At 40.8% G+C, this 18872-nt stretch overlaps 3 protein-coding genes across 4 annotated transcripts; all 3 read left to right on the forward strand.

Annotated features, from left to right (window-relative positions):
- Positions 1 to 1411: 1411 nt before the first annotated feature.
- On the forward strand, positions 1412 to 14299 carry LOC311262566 (toll-like receptor 7; the record flags this gene model as incomplete). Of its 2 annotated transcripts, none has more annotated exons than XM_084362069.1 (3): positions 1412 to 5068; positions 13947 to 13999; positions 14227 to 14299. In XM_084362069.1, one exon carries the CDS (start codon positions 1412 to 1414, stop codon positions 4556 to 4558), a length of 3147 nt encoding a protein of 1048 aa, XP_084218195.1. In that variant the 3' UTR covers positions 4559 to 5068; positions 13947 to 13999; positions 14227 to 14299. The 2 variants fall into 2 exon arrangements, 1 of the variants encoding a protein (XP_084218195.1); XR_014623277.1 differs by lacking the exon at positions 1412 to 5068 and adding an exon at positions 12397 to 12832.
- Positions 7493 to 11476, forward strand: tlr8a (toll-like receptor 8a). The gene has a single exon (XM_084362070.1). It carries the CDS (start codon positions 8123 to 8125, stop codon positions 11123 to 11125), a length of 3003 nt encoding a protein of 1000 aa, XP_084218196.1. The 5' UTR covers positions 7493 to 8122; the 3' UTR covers positions 11126 to 11476.
- A 608-nt stretch (positions 14300 to 14907) lies between the features above and the next one.
- Positions 14908 to 16283, forward strand: tmsb4x (thymosin beta 4 X-linked). The gene is made up of 3 exons (XM_084361535.1): positions 14908 to 15014; positions 15653 to 15765; positions 15864 to 16283. Exons 2-3 carry the CDS (start codon positions 15666 to 15668, stop codon positions 15887 to 15889), a joined length of 126 nt encoding a protein of 41 aa, XP_084217661.1. The 5' UTR covers positions 14908 to 15014; positions 15653 to 15665; the 3' UTR covers positions 15890 to 16283.
- The last annotated feature ends 2589 nt before the right edge of the window (positions 16284 to 18872 follow it).

Consider the following 18872-nt stretch of genomic DNA (forward strand, 5'->3'; position numbering starts at 1 on the left):
TAGACATCGTCAAATGCCAATTCAGCAGACATCGCCCAACCCTATGTACATAACGTTACTTTTATAGCAACCATTTTTATTCAGTAAGTAGTATGTGTTATGTTCCCTTTTTGCATTCATGTGGTGTTGTTATGGAGGCGTGGCAAAGCTGGCAACTGACAGACGTCACACAGGCAACACTGGATCCCGAGAAGCAGTGAGGCCCAAAAATCCAGCTGTAATTGTCGCTTCTTCAATCGCCATTTCAAAGCAGTTTTTGATACAGTTGACCATGTGATTTTAATTAGGCACTTGGTTGGCATATCTGGTACGGTTTTAGATTGGTTTTATTCCTAATTATCTCATTGGAAATTCTGTGTGGCCACTGGCGATTTTAGATCTCCATTTTCCTGTAGTGTACTTCATGGCTCAGTCCTTGGCCCATTATTATTCTCCATTTATATGCTACCGCTAGGTCAGATCTTTTATGCACAAGGGGTTTCCATTTTTATGCAGATGACTCCCAGATTTATTCCTCATTTGATTCCAATGACACAACATGAATAGTTAACATACAATCCTGTCTTACAGATGTAAAAAAAAAAAAAAAACTGGCTCTCTCAGACCTTTCTTCGGCTTAACACAGATAAATCAGAAGCCATTATCATAGGTTCAGACCCCTCCAGCAAGCACTTCTCACTCATCAAATCCCAGTGTAGAAACCTTGGTTGTCCTTGACAACAAACTTAACTTTGATCAACAGCTGAAATCAGCCATTCAGTCGTGCTTCTTCAACTACGCAATATCTAAAAAATGTGATCCTTTTTGTCACAAAAAAATCTGGAAATCGTCTTACACACCTTCTTTACATCCTGGTTAGATTACTGATTGTTAGATTATTAAAATTGTAATAATCACTTTTAAAGCACGTCAGGGGTAGGGCGTGATTACATCACAGACTTAAAAACCCATTATGAGCCTGAATGCAGCCTGAGATCCTCTGGCAGAGGACTGTTGGCTATTCCAAGGTCGAGGCTAAAAACCAGGGGAGAGCGAGCTTTTAAAGTCTTTGGAACGAGCTGCCGGAGGAGATGAGGCAGACAAGCTCGGTTTCTTCTTTTTAAATCTCTCTGAAAAACACACTTCCCTTTTTATTTTGTTTTTTATATGTTTGAGTATTGCTTGTTTTATTATTGCATGATTTGTACAGTTGTTTTATGTCTTTGTAAAGCACTTTGTAACTTGTTTTTGAAAAGTGCTATGTAATTATTATTATTATTGTTATTATTATCATGAAGAAGCACATCCTGTACATACCTTGTTGATTTTAGCAGGTGATTATGCTTGATACGTGTCTTATGTGTCTTAGACTGCGTTATTAGCTTTCCACTTGCACACATTTCTCAGTGAACCTCCTTGTGTTTTTCTGCAGATGTGTGTGCCACTGCTGGGCCTGTGGTGTTTCCTCTCCCTGTCGACGGCCAGCGTTTCCTACCCAAAAACTCTGCCATGTGATGTTAGTGAGACCAACAATGGGAGCACGGTGACGGTGGACTGCACTGAGAAAAGCCTCAAAGATATTCCCCGCGACATCCCCAGAGACACCACTAATCTGACGCTCACCATCAATCACATTCATAAATTAAACTCCACCTCCTTCCAAGGTATGGAGAACCTTACTGAGATTGACATGAGGTGCAACTGTGTGCCAATCAAAATCGGCCCCAAGGACCGCATGTGCCTTCAGAGTGTGAAAATAGAGGATAATACCTTTACCAGCCTGAGGAATCTGCAAGTGCTGTATCTAGATGGCAATCAACTCGAAAGCATACCCAAAGGCCTGCCTTCAAACCTGATCCTGCTGAGTCTGGAAGTGAATCACATTAGCTCTATTTCTAAAGCAAACCTCTCTGAGATCAGAAATGTTGAGATACTTTACCTCGGCCAAAACTGCTATTTTCGTAACCCATGTAATTATTCCTATTCTGTAGAGGAGGGTGCCTTTTTTCAGCTTAACAATTTGACATTGTTAAGTCTTAAGTCAAATAACTTATCCTTTATTCCACCGCACCTACCCACAAGTCTGAAGGAGTTGTATCTCTACAATAATAACATTTTGACTGTCACTGATGAGGATTTCAAAAACCTAACGAACCTTGAGATTCTGGACATCAGCGGAAACTGTCCTCGATGTTACAATGCACCTTTCCCATGCAACCCCTGCCCAAATGATTCACCGCAGAACGTCAGCAAGAACGCCTTCAAAATGTTGACAAAACTAAAGACGCTCCGCATGCACAGCAACTCTCTGACATTTGTGCCGGCTGAGTGGTTTGCGAGCACAACGGAGCTCAAACAGCTTGATCTCTCATCAAACTTTTTAGCGAGAGCGATAGGAGACACCACCTTCCCATGTTCCCTGGGCAAACTGGAAGAACTCGACCTTTCCTTCAACTATGATCTGCAGAGGTACCCCCAAACACTGAAACTAAGCAGCAGTTTCTCCCACCTCAAATCACTTAAAATTCTCAGGCTAAAGGGCTTCGTGTTTCAGCAGCTAGAGCCAGTAAGCATTGTTCATTTAAAGCCTCTCAGAGACTTAGAGGTTGTAGATTTGGGCACAAACTTCATTAAAATGGCAAACCTTAGTATTCTGATGGAATTAAAAAGCTTTAAAATAATCAATCTGTCTGGCAACAAAATATCCTCCCCTTCTGACAGCCAAGACCCTGTTGGTTTCTCTGGAGGAGAGCCCCTGGACTGGTCTCCCATGTCGCCTGCTGATCAGTACCAAAATGGGGAAGCGAGAGAGATTCATTACTTCAGATATGATGAATATGCACGCAGCTGCAAATACAAAGAGAAAGAACTTGGAGTTATTTCATCCCTTGTCAAGAAGAAATGCAGCCAATTTGGCAAAACCCTGGATGTGAGCGGAAACAACATCTTCTTCTTGAATTCAAAATTTTTAAACCTTAGAGAGCTGAGATGCCTCAATCTGTCAGGAAATGCAATGAGCCAAAGTCTGAATGGCTCCGAATTCACCTATCTGACTAATTTAAAATATCTGGACTTCTCCTTTAATCGGCTGGACCTGCTCCACTCCACTGCATTTCAAGAGCTAAAGAGTCTGGTAGTCTTGGATATAAGCAACAACAACCATTATTTTGAGTCGGAGGGCTTGACTCACATGCTTAATTTCACTAGAAATCTGAAAAATCTCAAGATATTGTTGATAAACAACAACAAGATTTCTACCTCCACTAACACGGAGATGGAGAGTCAATCACTAGAGAGGTTAGAGTTCATAGATAACCGGTTAGATATTTTGTGGAGAGATGGGAACGACAAATATTTCAATTATTTCAAGAAATTAATTAATCTGAGTGTCCTCGACATCTCTAGTAACAACCTCAATTTCATTCCAAAAGAAGTGTTCAACGGTCTGCCAGACAAACTATCTGAGCTCTACATTAAAAACAACAGACTAAACTACTTTTCTTGGGGGCAACTACAACTTCTACATTCTTTGAAAGTCTTAGATCTCAGTGGAAACTGCCTAACTACTGTCCCACGCATGCTGTCAAACTGCACCACATCTCTAGTGAAGTTCATTATACACCACAACCACATCCTAAAACTAACCCCAGATTTTCTCAAGGACGCCTACAGCTTAAAACATCTGGACCTCAGTAACAATATCATAAAGCAGATTGAACAATCTAGCTTCCCAGACAATGTTGTTAAGAAGATGGACAAGCTGCTTCTGCACAAAAACAATTTCCAGTGCAGCTGCAATGCCACTTGGTTTGTCATGTGGCTCAACAGTACCAACGTGACCATCCCGAGACTGGCCACAGAAGTAACCTGTGCCTCTCCGGGGGCGCAAAAAGGCCATCCTGTGGTCTCAGTGGACCTGCTGGCCTGCCAGCACAACTACCTGACGATCATCCTCTACACCCTCACGACTTCTCTCATCCTCGGCTTCCTCACCCTGTCCATTTCCAGCCACCTCTTCCTGTGGGATGTCTGGTACATCTACCACTTCTGCAGGGCCAAGCTGAAAGGCTATATCCGCCTAGACTCCCAAAGCTCCGTCTATGATGCCTTTGTGATATACGACAAGGAGGATTCTGCAGTGACGGAGTGGGTGTTTAAAGAAATGTGCGTTCATCTGGAGGAACGCGGAGACCGTTGCCTGACGCTGTGCCTGGAGGAACGGGACTGGATCCCTGGATGCCCCCTGATCGACAACCTCTCCCAAAGCATCCACAAGAGCAAGAGGACCGTGTTCATTCTGACCAGCAAATATATTAAAAGTGGCAACTTCAAGACAGCTTTCTACATGGCCCACCAAAGGCTAATGGATGAAAAAGATGATGTCATCGTACTGATCTTCCTGGAGAAAGTGCAATGCAATTCGAAGTACCTGAGATTAAGGAAGAGGCTGTATAAGAGGTCTGTGCTGGAGTGGCCAACAAACCCTCAGGCCCAGCCGTACTTCTGGTTCAGCCTGAGAAGCGTATTGGCAACTGAAAGCCACAAGCAATACAACAACCTCTTCAAAGAGACACTGTGAATAGAATAATAAACTGTCATACACAGTTCTTTCATTTTAGATTCCTCTAAATGTACTTCTGCATGTGAATAACAATGTAATGTGTATTTTCTTACATAAATGAACAAAGAAGAAGGCTATGGTAAAATGATAGCGTGCTTATTTCAAATACCCCATTCACTCTTTAGAGAAGTGGCTGGTGCCATCTCAGCAGAGGACTATATTTTTAATTCTTTTATTTTAAGATGTTAACAAAACTGCCAACATGCCAGGAAATGGGGAAGTGATACAGATGCACTTCCTCAATTCACACGCTACATCTGTCCCAGATCTACAGTAGTCAGTCTGTTACTGCTATGATTGATTTGTTGTGTGTTGTATACTAAAGATAAAGAACACAGAGATGAAGTAGGACATTTTCATTTGTGTTGACTTGATGACACACAAGACGGCCATAGCTTTGACAATGACTTTCAAGTGCCAGAAAGTCATTTAAGGATCATAAGGAATCAATACAACACATGCACGATGGTGAGTTTTACTGATACAAGTTTCTCTGTATGCTTTTAAGATGTGCTCTATGTATAGATACCCCTCATGATCAAACTGTTTAGTCATTAGATTTCCTCAAAATCATGTGTTATGAATTTACTATTTACCTGCATGTGCTTTTTAACTGGATGTTTCTGTAATATAATCGTTCATGATGTTGTGCTTCTGTGTAAAGAAGATAAAACATTGACCAACTGTGTACAAATGTATTACCGATTCTTTTTTTGATAATGAAGTGTTCTACAGTAAATACAGTTCATTAAAGTTAATTCACAACTAAAGCTTGTTTTGTCAGTACCACCTTCCTTTTTTAGAGAGTGCCTGTCAACCACGAAGCATTAGTCTGCCGGTGGACTCACAAAGTCATGTTGTGCAGCCAAACTTTGTCAAACCCAAAGAACATTGTTTTAAATTCTAGTTTCCAAAGGTACCATGTTTCAGTCTGAAATGTTGTGAATGTTGAGTCAAATTAGATATTTCCTGTAAAATATTACTTTGGTAAAAGTGAAAGTCACCCATACGTATAGCACTTGAGTAAACGCCTTTAAGTTCAGATATTAAAAGTAATTTTATAGGGATAAATGTGCGTGATTATCAAAAGTGTATGTGTAAAAGTATATTATAAATATATTTACATGTATGTATACAGTGTATACTGTAGGTAGACTGATCACCCACCCTGCCAATTATCAGATCTCATATTTAGCACTTTTCTGATTATTGGAGTCATTTTTAAAAACATCTGTGTCCAGATAAAATAAATACATTTTAAACTGCACGGCTTTGGCCCTGATGCAGCATGTAATCTGCAAAATAACTAGTAACTACAGTTATTAAATATATGTAGTGAGTAAAAAGTATTCTTGCCTCCAAAAACGTAGCGGAGAGGAAAAATAGAGTAGCAGAAAATGTAAAGATCATACAGCTTTAAAAAGGTGGACTATGTAGTTAATGGGAAGAAATTTGAATCGTCATTGACTAATTTATTATGCCTAAACAAACTAAATAAACAATTAAATATTTCTGCATTTGTATTATTACTCCATTAACATTGTAAATATATAAATTCTGAGTTTAAATTTCTTCTCCAAAACTACATTGTGCCCCCTTAATGGCAAGCAGGAACAAGTTGGTAGCGATATACATCGATCTACATAGGTGACACTGTGTCTCAGTGTGGAAGAGCTACTTATGGGGAAATTGGATGACAAAGGGAGGGTGTATGGCTTTAAGAGGAAGAAATAACTTACTCTGTTTAAAATTTTGAATCTATACAAGTTAAATATGCACAGCGTTACTTAGTTCAGGTTACTCAGGGGTTTTGCTGCTACAGCCTTAATTGGTCTGATCTGAGTACAATTCAGATATATATTGTTGTTTTTCAGACATTATTGAGGCAAGTCAGCTTTTCTTTTCCTGTGCTACTGTTGCAGTACAGTGTTTTGTATTTACCATTATCCAATAATCGCCATTGTTGAGCAAAAGTTACATAGTCTTGCTGTAAGGGGTTTACTGAATAAATAATTCTAACAAAATGCAGAGCACTTATTCTAGTTGAGTTCTATTTAACTTGCAAACTACTGCCACCTGCTGGGAACAAGTGGTATCATTCTGAAAAGAAACTCACAAATAAAGTGTTTCTATTAGTGACTATGAAAGACTAATAATTGTGATATAAAGATGGTGAAACAAAGTAAACTTAGTTTTAGTGCCGCAGCTTTGAGACCCCTCAATACATCCACAGCACTCTGCCACAAAGTATACTTATCATTTTCTGACTTATCCGACCTGGATAAGTCAGAAATCAACCCGATGACAGGCATTAAGATTAAATATAATAACTTTATAGAAATAACCCATCTTCTCACTGACGGTCTCTTTTGCTTATGTAGGTCATAGAGACATCTATATTAAACGTGTTTAAAAAGTGTTTCATAACCAGTTACATGTTCCTTGCAGCATGTTTAAATGTATAGGTTCACAAATTGTCAAGTCTGCCTTAAAGCAATAGTGAGGTCACTGTACATGTTTGATCATACAGCACAGTACCGTTCGGGCAACTGACAAGCACAGAAGCCACTAACAAAAGTTACTTTTTAAATATCTTTTACTTGCATCTCTTTCTAACTAAGTGCCAACTGAATGATATTGGAGCGCTGCTTGTTTAGCATGTCCACCCAAATGTAGCGTTCCCATCATAGCTGATTGGCGCTGGAGCCAATAAACACCAGTGATTACTGTTATGTTTTAAGGTTATACTAGAAGAGGACCCAAGTGCAGACACACAGGCGCACACACAGGAGGCAGTATTGTGGGAAACAAAGGGCGAGCTTTTAATAACCAAAGCTGAATACAAAAAATGAGGAAATACAGAAAAACTAAAATGAGACACATAGACAGAAACAAAGTAACAACTAAAGGCTAAAACAAAGTGCAAACAAAAGCAAAGTACAAATCAAAAGACAACCCAGAAACCAAAACAACAGACATACCAAAACGAGAGACACGAGGAGTCACTGGAGGAAACACTGGAGAAGAAGCTGGTGGAGAACACAGGGTGACGTCACAGGGAAACACGGAAGAACACAGAGGAAGACAAGACGGACACAGGCTAACACGGAGAAAGTCGGGAACGGGAAATCACGGAGGGACACTGAAGTTACACGGACCACGACGGAGGGAAACGAAAACAATCTGACGAAGACATGAGGGAGCACAAACACTAAATACAGACACACTAATGACAGGACGAGGAACAGGTGGAGTGAGGAGGGACAGAACAGCAGACAACAATGTAATGACTCATATGGGCACCTAACTTTACTTAAGCTGAATATTGTGACTAACTATACTATATTTAAAATAACGCAAATGCATGATATAATTCATGATGACATACTGTTTAAGTTAAAGTAACTTCATTTGACTCATTTTATTGTTTATCTACAGACCGTCACATGTTGGATACGCCTGCTGTTCTTCTGTCTCTGTTGCCATCATGAGATCCAGCCTGCTGCATGTAAACTTTCATGGATGTCGCCGAAGTTCCCTTGTGATGTCCCAGCCGACAACACCTCTGAGGTCATCTTTGACTGCAGAGGGCGTCATCTGCATGAAATACCCGAGGGGATAACTAGTAACGCAACTCAGCTGGACTTATCGGAAAATTTTATCAAGAATATTTCGGCTGATTCCTTTTCCAAACTGCTGAATCTGACTCAACTTAATCTCAACTGGGCAAACAAGAAAGAAGAAGTGAACATTGATGCGAATGCTTTCAAAAATCTGACAAAACTACGTGTACTGAGCCTGAGTGGCACTTGTCAGACACATATTCCCAGAAATCTCCCCCCCAGCGTGAAAACCCTTGAGCTAAACGTTAACAAGATTGTGTCATTGAATAAGACGAGTCTTGCCGGTTTAACGAATGTGACAAAGTTATGGTTATCAAAAAACTGCTACAGCTGGCATCCTTGTGGGCAGTCTTTTATGATTGAGGACGACAGCTTTGAGAATTTGACCATACTGCAGGGTCTGGACTTGTCCTTTAACAACTTAACTAAAGTTCCCAAAGGATTACCCCAATCGTTACTCCTGTTAAAGTTGGGTCCGAACCAAATACAGAGCATATCTGAAGATGATTTCCGCGGGTTAAATCATTTAGAAACCCTAAAAATACAAGGGAATTGTCCAAGATGTCAAAATGCTCCATACCCCTGCGTTCCCTGCAAAAACGGTTCTCTTGGCATCCACCCTAATGCATTTGACGATTTGACACAGCTTAAGCTGCTGAACCTTGGAGGAAACTCACTGACTGAACTGAATCCGTCCTGGTTTAAGAAGCTGAACAGTCTTAAACAATTGTTCGTGTCATTTAACTTCTTGCTAAAACCAATGACTGAGGAGGCAACGTTTCTAAGACACATTCCCAAGCTAGAAAGACTTGATTTCTCATTCAACTTCGATCTTAAGTACTATCCTCAGACTATAAATCTTTCAACAGAGTTTTCAAATCTTAAGTTACTTCGAACTTTGCATTTGGAGGGCTTGGTCTTCCAGAATATTGGACCAGGGACACTCAAACCTTTGTACCAGCTCAAAAATCTGTCTGCGTTGAACTTAGGGACTAACTTCATTATTTACTCCGACTCCACCATATTCAGCAATTTCCCCCACCTGAAAATGATATACCTCGCAGAAAACAGGCTGTACCCCATTCCAGTGAAAAACCCCCCACATCCAAATAAGGGATACAATCAGAGGCCGGACTTTTCGATTTCACCGTTTGTGAAACCCCATGCGAGAGATTTCGATATTGAGTTAACACACAGCCTTATCAAGCAAGAGTGCTTTGACTCTGGACGAGTAGTAGTTCTCAGCTCAAATAATCTGTTTTTCATTTCTCCAGAGCAATTCGAGGGCTACGGAGATATCGCATGTCTCAACCTCTCGAGAAACGGATTATCAGCAGCACTTAATGGAACAGAGTTCAAAGGGCTGGTTAATTTGACATATCTGGACCTGTCATTCAATAAGATTGATCTGGCCTACGACTACGCCTTCAGTGAACTACAAAAGCTAGAAGTGCTAGACCTCAGCCACAACGAACACTACTTTAAAGTGTTCGGGATAACGCATAATTTGAACTTTACAAAATATCTGCCTGCCTTAAGAGTGCTGAATATGAGTTTTAACAGCATTAACACATTAACGACGAAACAGATGCACAGCAAATCATTAACAGAACTTCAGTTCACGCGTAACTATCTTGGAACTCTTTGGAAAGAAAAAGATGGCACATATAAGAAGCTGTTTACCAATCTTACTAATTTGACAATCTTAGATATATCCTACAACAAAATTGCAAAGATTCCAGATGATGTTTATGGATATTTGCCACAGAAACTCATCAGACTGCACATAAATCACAACAAACTGAACGATTTTGTGTGGGACAATCTGCAGTTTTTCCATCAGCTTGAAGTTTTAGACCTGAGCTACAATGTTTTAACGAATGTGACGGGTATAAACTCAAACGGCACCTACAATTTGACTGTCCTCGACTTGAGTCATAATAAAATTTTCCACTTGGACAATGGATTTCTAAACGGTGTGAAAAGCCTTAAGATTCTTAAACTTGGCTACAACAAACTGACGACCATCAATGAATCCACCTTCCAGCCAAGACCTGAGAGTCAGATTGATACTTTGTACTTGCAGAAAAATCCCTTCCAGTGTACCTGCGATTCATTAGATTTCATTCTGTGGATTGAAAACAGCGGCATAAAAATCCCTAGACTGATCACTGAGGTGACGTGTGACACACCAGCAAACCAGAGGGATAAACCTCTGATAAAGTTTGACATAAACCAGTGTGTAAATGACAGTCTGGCGTTCTTGATCTACCTTCTCACAAGCGCCTTCATTATCGTTTTCATGTTTGTGGCAACGATTGCTCATTTATTTTACTGGGATGCTTCCTACGTCTCGCACTATGTGAAAGCTAAGCTGAAGGGATACAGCTCCTTGAACTCATCACATGGTGTTTATGATGTCTTTGTGACTTACGACACCTCAGATCCTCATGTCTCTGAGTGGGTGATGAGGGATCTGCGAGTGAAACTGGAAGAAGAAGGAGAGAAGCATCTTCCTCTGTGTCTGGAGGAGAGGGATTGGCCCCCGGGTGTCCCGCTGGTGGATAACCTCAGTCAGAGCATCCAATACAGTCGCAAGACTCTTTTTGTCTTGACAGAGGGCTACGTTAAGACCGGTGTTTTCAAGCTGGCGATGTATCTGGCCCACCAAAGACTGCTGGATGAGAATATGGATGTGATCGTGGTGCTGATGCTGGAGCCCGTGCTGCAGCACTCTCACTTCCTGCGTCTGAGGAGGAGGCTGTGTGGGGAAAGTGTGGTGGAGTGGCCGAGAACAGCTGCCGCAGAGCCCTGGTTTTGGCAAAACCTGAGGAATGTGGTCAGAGTAGACAATCAGGTGATGTACAACAAGACTTACTCAAAGTACTTCACCAGCCGCTGAAACAAGACCAACAGACTGGGATTAATTTATAACTTTATTATCACGGTTCTCAAATAATTGTTTTGTCCACGGGCCAAATGTCTAGTGAATGTTCAAAATGTACCAGCCGCTCAGTAGATTACCGTTGCCTTTTTGGCTGGTGAGTGAGGCATGTCTACCAGCCATTTTCATATTTTGTATAAATTTGAGCCCTGCTTAACATCTGGAACCTTGCTCTGAAACTATCGTTCTATATCAACACTGATGTGGTCCATCAAGACTTTTATCACTCTTGAAAAGAACATAAAAAAAGACTAACTTCATAATTATTTGCTGATAATTAAACATGTGAATTACTGAATTTGATTGTGTTTTGTGTGCAAGTATTAATGCATGAATAAATCAATCCATTTTCAATCTGTGTCATTTTGTAGATGAAATAAACAAACTGACCTTAAGGGACAACACAATTTCATACTGTTTTATTTTGTTTATATGTGGCGGACCCTGCCACCTTTCAAGCTTCAAAGCTTCTGGGGACCTTATTTTCCTCTGAGAACAGCTTGTTTATTCAGTTATGGGAAAAAGAAATATTTCTGAGTTTGTATTATTACCTCGATTTTATCGTAATAATTAAAGTTCAGAGTTTGAATTTCTTCTCCAAAACTACACACTGCCCCTTCAAGTTTGTAAAAAGAGAATTTAAAGAATCTAAAGAAACCTTGCACAACCTCCACAATTATACAAATTCTGAATCCACCCTGAACATTTATCTGATGTATACTCCTAACTTTTTATAAATTCAATCTCTACTGACAATAGTAATCACATTAGCCTATGTCACTGTAATAGAGCATTTTGTACAGTGGCGTGATACCAACCATCTCATTATAAATCTCAGGAAAACTGAAGAGAGATGGTTCTGGACCCTTGCTCAGTGAGGGATCATAGCTCTGTGGTCATACATGAAGAAGAATCAGTCAGGCGTGCTCCTTTATGAACCTTGTTCTCCACTTGGATAACAGCTTGCTGACAGCGTGTGCTTTGTTTACAACAGAGATTGGGTTTTTTATGCATACCAACCAACCAGTAAACCAGGGTGTATGTTGGTTTACTGGTTGGTTGGTTGGTTGGTTGTGGACCAGAGGATAATAATAATAATAATAATAATAAATTTTATTTGTAAGCGCTTTTACAGATGCTCAAAGACACTTTACACTTTTAAAAAAAAATCATGAAATATGCAGTTAAAAACAGTAAGATACAGTAAAAACACAGAGAACAGTATAAAACAAGCACATCAAGATTATAAATTAAAAGCTAATTTAAAAAGGTGCGTTTTGAGCATGGTTTTAAATGTTGGGAGGTGTGTGCAGGTACGGATCGGTATGGGGAGTGAGTTCCAGAGGGAGGGGGCAGCGATGGAGAAGGCTCTGTCTCCCCAGGTTCGGTGCTTGGTCCGTGTAGGTGGGGAGAGGATGTTTCCTTCGGATGAGCGGAGGTCGCGGGAGGGGGTGTGGTTATGAAGTAGGTCTGTGAGGTAAGGGGGGGCTAGGTTATTAAGTGCTTTGTGAGTGAGGAGGATGATTTTGAACTGTATGCGGTGAGTGATGGGCAGCCAGTGTAGGTCACGGAGGACGGGGGTGATGTGGTCTCTGGAGCGGGTATGGGTGAGCAGGCGTGCGGCTGAGTTCTGCATGTATTGCAGTTTCTTGAGAAGTTTAGATGGTGAGCCATGGAGGATGCTGTTACAGTAGTCATGTTTTTATTCTACCAGGCTGTTCTAGAGAGCAGGTATGGGATGTCAGCATGGATGGCAATATTACCATGTAGTTGAAAAATAAGCTTGCTCGTCTGGTACAGACTGCCATGAAGGCTATGTGGAAAAAATCAGTCCCTTCAGTCAACATATGAGCAGTCTGTTTTCAGGCAAGCACAGAAGATACCGTCTGACCCACCACATAATTCTCCATGGAGAGTATTAGCTCTTGCCTTCTGGCAGAAGATATAGAACAAACCAGTGTAAATTTAACTGCTATGAAAACTCATTTGTGTCTACCTCAATTAAGATTTGACATAATGCTGCTTTAGACTGCAGGGATTGTGCAATAACTTGTGGTGGTCTTATCATTACTGGTTGTGTAATATGTTTAATATGTGCAATAGAGGGGTGTCTGCAACAACTGGTATTGGCAATAACTGTGATCGAGTTGACAATAGACATACTATATTATCATGTCAATATTCCAGCGTCTTGTAAATCTTTTCTGTTTCTTTCTGTTCTCACTTCGTAATAATAGATGTCGGTGATGAGCCTTAACACTGGTTGCCAACCGCCTTACAACAGGATAAGAAGAAAAAGTTGCAGTAACAGTTAACTGTTAGCTAACTAGTGTGTGTGACATGGATCTGCTGTGTGGCTGCCACTCATTGATTTACCGCTGCTGTGCAAAATCATGTGGAAACGACAGACATTTATGGTCACATAGACGCCCCCTCCAGCTACAGGACTGTACATGCGCACAGTTTTTGAGTCCAAGACAAATTTCCCTATGGGGACGATACAGCATGCCACGTCATATTGTAAGGCATACAAACAAATATGGTGCATTATGTATAAATTAATACATAAATGAATTAGTGCAGAAATAAATGTGTTTTTTCATTCATTTCTGCATTTATTTATACATTTTTTTATTTACGTATAAATCACATTTCATATTGATAGATCTCGATTGCCATACCCTGGGCTCCGATGGATCATTTCTCTCTTCTGTTTCACTATCTCCTTGTATGTACTTCTGTAAAATTGTTTTTCTTTTTTATGGTCTGCCCTCTTCAGGTCACAATGGTGGAGTGAAGACACCACTTGGCGATGCCTCGGCCTGCTCTCTTGTATCCTGGATCCACACTCTTCACATATATTTTATATAATTTACTTGTATCAGATCGTTTCTCAGTGCAATTTGTAAACTGTGATTTTGTTGTTCTGTTCTGTACATGCAACATCTTTTGCATGTCTGTCCGTCCTGGGGGAGGGACCCCTCCTCTGTGGCTCCTCCTGAGGTTTCTTCCATTTTTTTTAACCCGTTAAAAGTTTTTTTTTCCTATATCGCTTTAAGTTTTTCCTCACTCAAGTCGAGGGTCTAAGGACAGAGGATGTTGCTTGCTGTACAGATTGTTAAGCTCACTGAGGTAATGTGATAAAGGAATTCTGATTGTGATTTTGTGCTATATAAATACAACTGATTTGATGTGTGTACACATTTATTTCATTATGTTTTTATACATTTATGTATGTAATCATTTATTTCTGCATTTATTCATACTTATGTCACTTTTATAAACCTACAGGTCCTCATCTTCACTTCCTTGTTTTCCCCAGTACATTACTTCCCTGTTATTACATTGTTTGGCCGCACGGTGTCGCCCTGATCCAGTTTTAATAGTGTGTGTAAATGGACTCAGTGAACTCAATGCTTTACTCCTAAATCTCCTTGTAGCCTACATTTAGATCATTTTGTGTCATAAACAAACACTTTGAACCGATGTGACTGCAAAAACACTTCACTAAAGACAGGAGAAAATGGATCATTCAAATGTATCGCTTATCTAATCTGACGCAGGTGGTCGCAGCTGATTAAACTCAGATAATTTTCCTGAGATAAGAGCTCAGACTCAGACTCGCAGGCTTAATGTACAATATGGCGAAGGTATATTTCACATTTGGCGCTTATCACTCAATGTTTGTAGCAGAAAAGCGAGTTTTCCGAGACGGTGGGCGTGACGTCAGGGGACTATTTGCATACTGCGCAGTATTTAAGGTGTGATTGACACCAGACTCATCACTGCGATCCTGCGCCGACGCGACGTGTACCCTGTTGTCTCTCTCTCTGTGACTGAAACCCCGGTGAGTGCCTTTTTTATGTTTATTTATATATATATTATAGTGTGTTTCGAGGCTGCTTTTATTTTAGCCCTGCTGTGTGAATAACTAAATGGCGGTTTTTGACTTTATTACCTCTGAAGTCATCGTCTCGCTATGTCCTTCCTGTCCTCGACATCAAACGGTCTCAGCTGCGCAGGATGCGTTCAAAACTGCCCGAATAAATCAGAAAATGCCGAAAGTGTGACGCGTTTAAACAAAGACGTGCTGCAGAATGACTGAAGGGTGTAACATTGTTGCTTTGTAGTCTGTGAAACTTAAAAGTTAATTGGGCTACATGCTGTGTCATTTAGCTCAAATAAAACTTAATATTACATGTGCTCTCACTTTTCCTTAAGTCGAGGTTTGTCCATAGGGGGGTTGGTATTAAGATGGTACGCTCATCTAAGATTGCTTAAAAAGGGCGGTGGTCCGTGAACTGCACACTCCCACTAACTGACACAAAGCTGTTCTCTAGTCAGGCGCAGATGCACCGTTTATTTTGCCTTAATGTCCTCATCCTAACTCATGTTAGCCAATCACGCTGTTAATTGTGACCTCCACGTGATCAGTGTAAACCAAATTGCTTAATTTTCTTATATATTCTTTTTTTTTTTCTTTAGAGCCTCCGCAGACATGGGTGACAAGCCTGACATCTCAGAAGTCGAATCCTTCGACAAGACCAAGCTGAAGAAGACAGAGACTTCGGAGAAAAACACACTGCCAACCAAAGAAAGTACGTGTTGCACCTAATGACCTTAATCCAGAACATTTGAGTTGGTACGATCACAACTTTTGGAACTAACGATGCAAACTTTACTTCCTCCTTTGCAGCCATCGAACAGGAGAAGTCGGCATAATGCAGATCGGCACTCCTATGCTCTGTACATTCCACAAGACCTGCCTTTTTTTTTTTCTTCTTTTTTTCCAACCTGTATCTCAAGCTGACTAATTGACAGAACGGTGGCTGTTCGACCCTCGCCACCGACTCTTTTGTCAAGATGTCCCTCTGTACAGTAAGGAAGTGTGGCGCGACGTCGGCATGGGTTTCTGGTCATCTGTTGCTTTGGCTGCATCTCCAGGGTGGTGGTGAAGAGCAGTCGTGCCATGAAACAACTACGGGACCTACACTTTGTGATTTGTAGCCCTGCTCCAGCCACTTGTGAATGCTAAAAACAAGCAGTGTTTAAGGGTTTTTGTAAAATCTGGAATGCACCAGTTTGTTAAATATGCAAAATAAAAAATGTAAATTGACTTTAATGTGTCCTTGTGGTTGATATTTTGTCAGTTATGTGTGCTCCTCCTAGACTGGTTATTGGAGCTACTTTTGAGCAGCAAATTCTGCTTTTAATATGAAGCGGCTGTGACAGCATGGGAACATTTCGTAGGCGACGCAGCAGTCTTTGGTGCTGGCACAGTGAAGTAACTAACTGACCTAGAAAGTGCTGACAATCCTCACTGCTAAAGCTTGAGCAGCTTGATCCCACAGACAAGCCGGAGTATAAATTTCTAAATCTTGTGCATTTGGATTGCACACTTCAGGATTTTTAAGTTAACGGCAACATTTGAGTTTTACAAAGGGGAACATGAACCCTTACAGATCAGAAACTGACTTGCAGTTTTAGCTGTGTCTGCACGGGTAGCTATTGTGTCTTACAATAGACTTTCCACCCACACAGGTGTTACTTCCTGGAATGACTATCTGAGGGGAAAAAAGTTGAGCTGTTTCTAAGCATCAACTGACTCCAGAGGCAAACTATCATTTGCACCATGCTGTGAAGAAAATGCTTAAAACTGGACTGGCCTCAAAGTCCTGTTGAATCCTGTTTAGTGCACTTCCTTGTAGTTGCACCAGGTCCATGCTCAGCTAACCCTTAGCAGAAGCATCACTGAACTTTGCCTCCAGCTGTAGCTACAGCAGTCTCCCACTGTCAAACTGCAAAGAGGCAATTGAGAAATCTCTCCTGCCAGATGAAACGAGACAACTCCTCGAATAGATCTCAGGTGTTGATTAGAGTTTAGTGGTGTGTATCAGTTTTCATTCAGAAATGCTCTGCTGGTAGAACAGCATAAACGTAATGCTAGGATAAATGAATGGTGAGAATGAACCGTGTCTGCTGTCAACTGGGTGTCCTCAGATGCCTTTTACTGTAATATGGTGATAGGTACATACTGAACAGCCTGTACCTGGTTGAGCTGAGGTCGTATGTTCTCATACACAAACAGGAACAGAACAAGCACAGCAAGAGCCTGTTGCTGTGGTGCTGAAAAGTTTTTTTTAAAGGGGCACTATTTAGTTTTGTAGAATAAATTAAATTTTAATATTTACAATATAAATTAGGTAATAATATATATATTTTTTCCATAACTGATTAAACAAGCTGTTCTCAGAGGAAAAAAAGGTCTCCAGAACACTGTTCGAAGCTAGAAAGGTGGCAGGGTCCGCCAAATATAAACAAAGTAAAACAGTATGAAACTGTGTTGTCCTCTAAGGCCAGTTTGTTTATTGAGTCATGAAAACAAAGAGTTTATTTATTTAGTCTATGTCGGTAGAAAATGATGTAGGCCCCCAAAACGACAGTGTAGCTTTAAAAACTAAAAAAGGTATGAACTAATTTGCCCGTCCAGGACTGTGAACATACTGTAGTAAAGTGGGTAACAATGTGAGTGCTTTGAGTTGACCAAAGCCTTCATTTTTGTGTGCTGTCATTGTGTTAACCAAGGCACTGACGAGGCTGCTACAAAAAAAAGAGAACCTGCTCTACCTCATTCTGCTGCTCAGCGACAACAGCTGTATCTCATGTGGGGAAGAGGGGGAGAGAGAGAGAGATTACGTAACTGTAATGGGTCTTTAGACTGTAGCAGCTGTGCTGTAACAACAATAGGCTCTGCTGAGGGATTGGCACAAGTTCACGTTCATCCTCTTTCCCATGAGGCTGCATTTAATCTCATTTTTAGCATGGGAAAGAGGACATGCTAGTTTATTTTGATTTTCATTTGCCCTTTTAAGAAGCACCAAAAAGGCCAAAACATTTATACTTTTACACACATCTGTAAAGCCATGCAGCCCCCACCCTCCTCCAGTCCTCTACCATTCTTACATGCAGTCTGCTCTCACAACAGCTCCTCAGTGTCCCCTAACAATGTGTGCTTTGGAGAAAACAGCAGCCAATACTACACATTACAAGACACTGCTATCTCCTGTTACACCCTCTCCACATGTTTTCATGCTGATAAATGACAGATTTATCCTGACAACTTCACAACGTGAATGCAGCCTGAGGGTTCAGCTTCTTCCTCAACGACACGGCAAGAAAAGAAAAAAAAATCAAACCTGATCCTTGTGCGTGTGAGAAGCAGAACATTCAAATATTCAGATATTTACTGTAGTTTCTATCGGTGCTGCTCATATGGGTGTTCCCAGTCGAGACCCGATAACTGTCCAGGAATAGTGATGCAAATGGCTCTGAAATGACACTAAGGGCTGATTGTGGTGAACTTGGCTTGACGCACCAAGAGGCCATCTGCCAGTGTTGTGACGGGCACCCTCTGGACCAGCTGTGGCTCTGACTGACTGCAGCCTACTACGAAGAACACAGATGCCTCTGAGACTGCCTATGGCTACATACGTAATGCGCTTTGAAAATGAAACCACACTGGGAGTAATGCTCCCCAGACGAGGCCATACTGTATATCAACAAAAACAATGCACTTAATTTGGCTGAGTTTGGATGGAGGGTACAGTGTAAACAAAAGTGAGATCGATATGATAATGCAAAAAACGAATACAACTAACAAAATACAATAAATCTTTAAGGGTCACTATGTAGTTTTGGAGAAGAA

Source organism: Pagrus pagrus (genome assembly GCF_965226575.1).
Source record: "Pagrus pagrus genome assembly, chromosome: 9".
Taxonomy (NCBI): Eukaryota; Metazoa; Chordata; class Actinopteri; order Spariformes; family Sparidae; genus Pagrus; species Pagrus pagrus.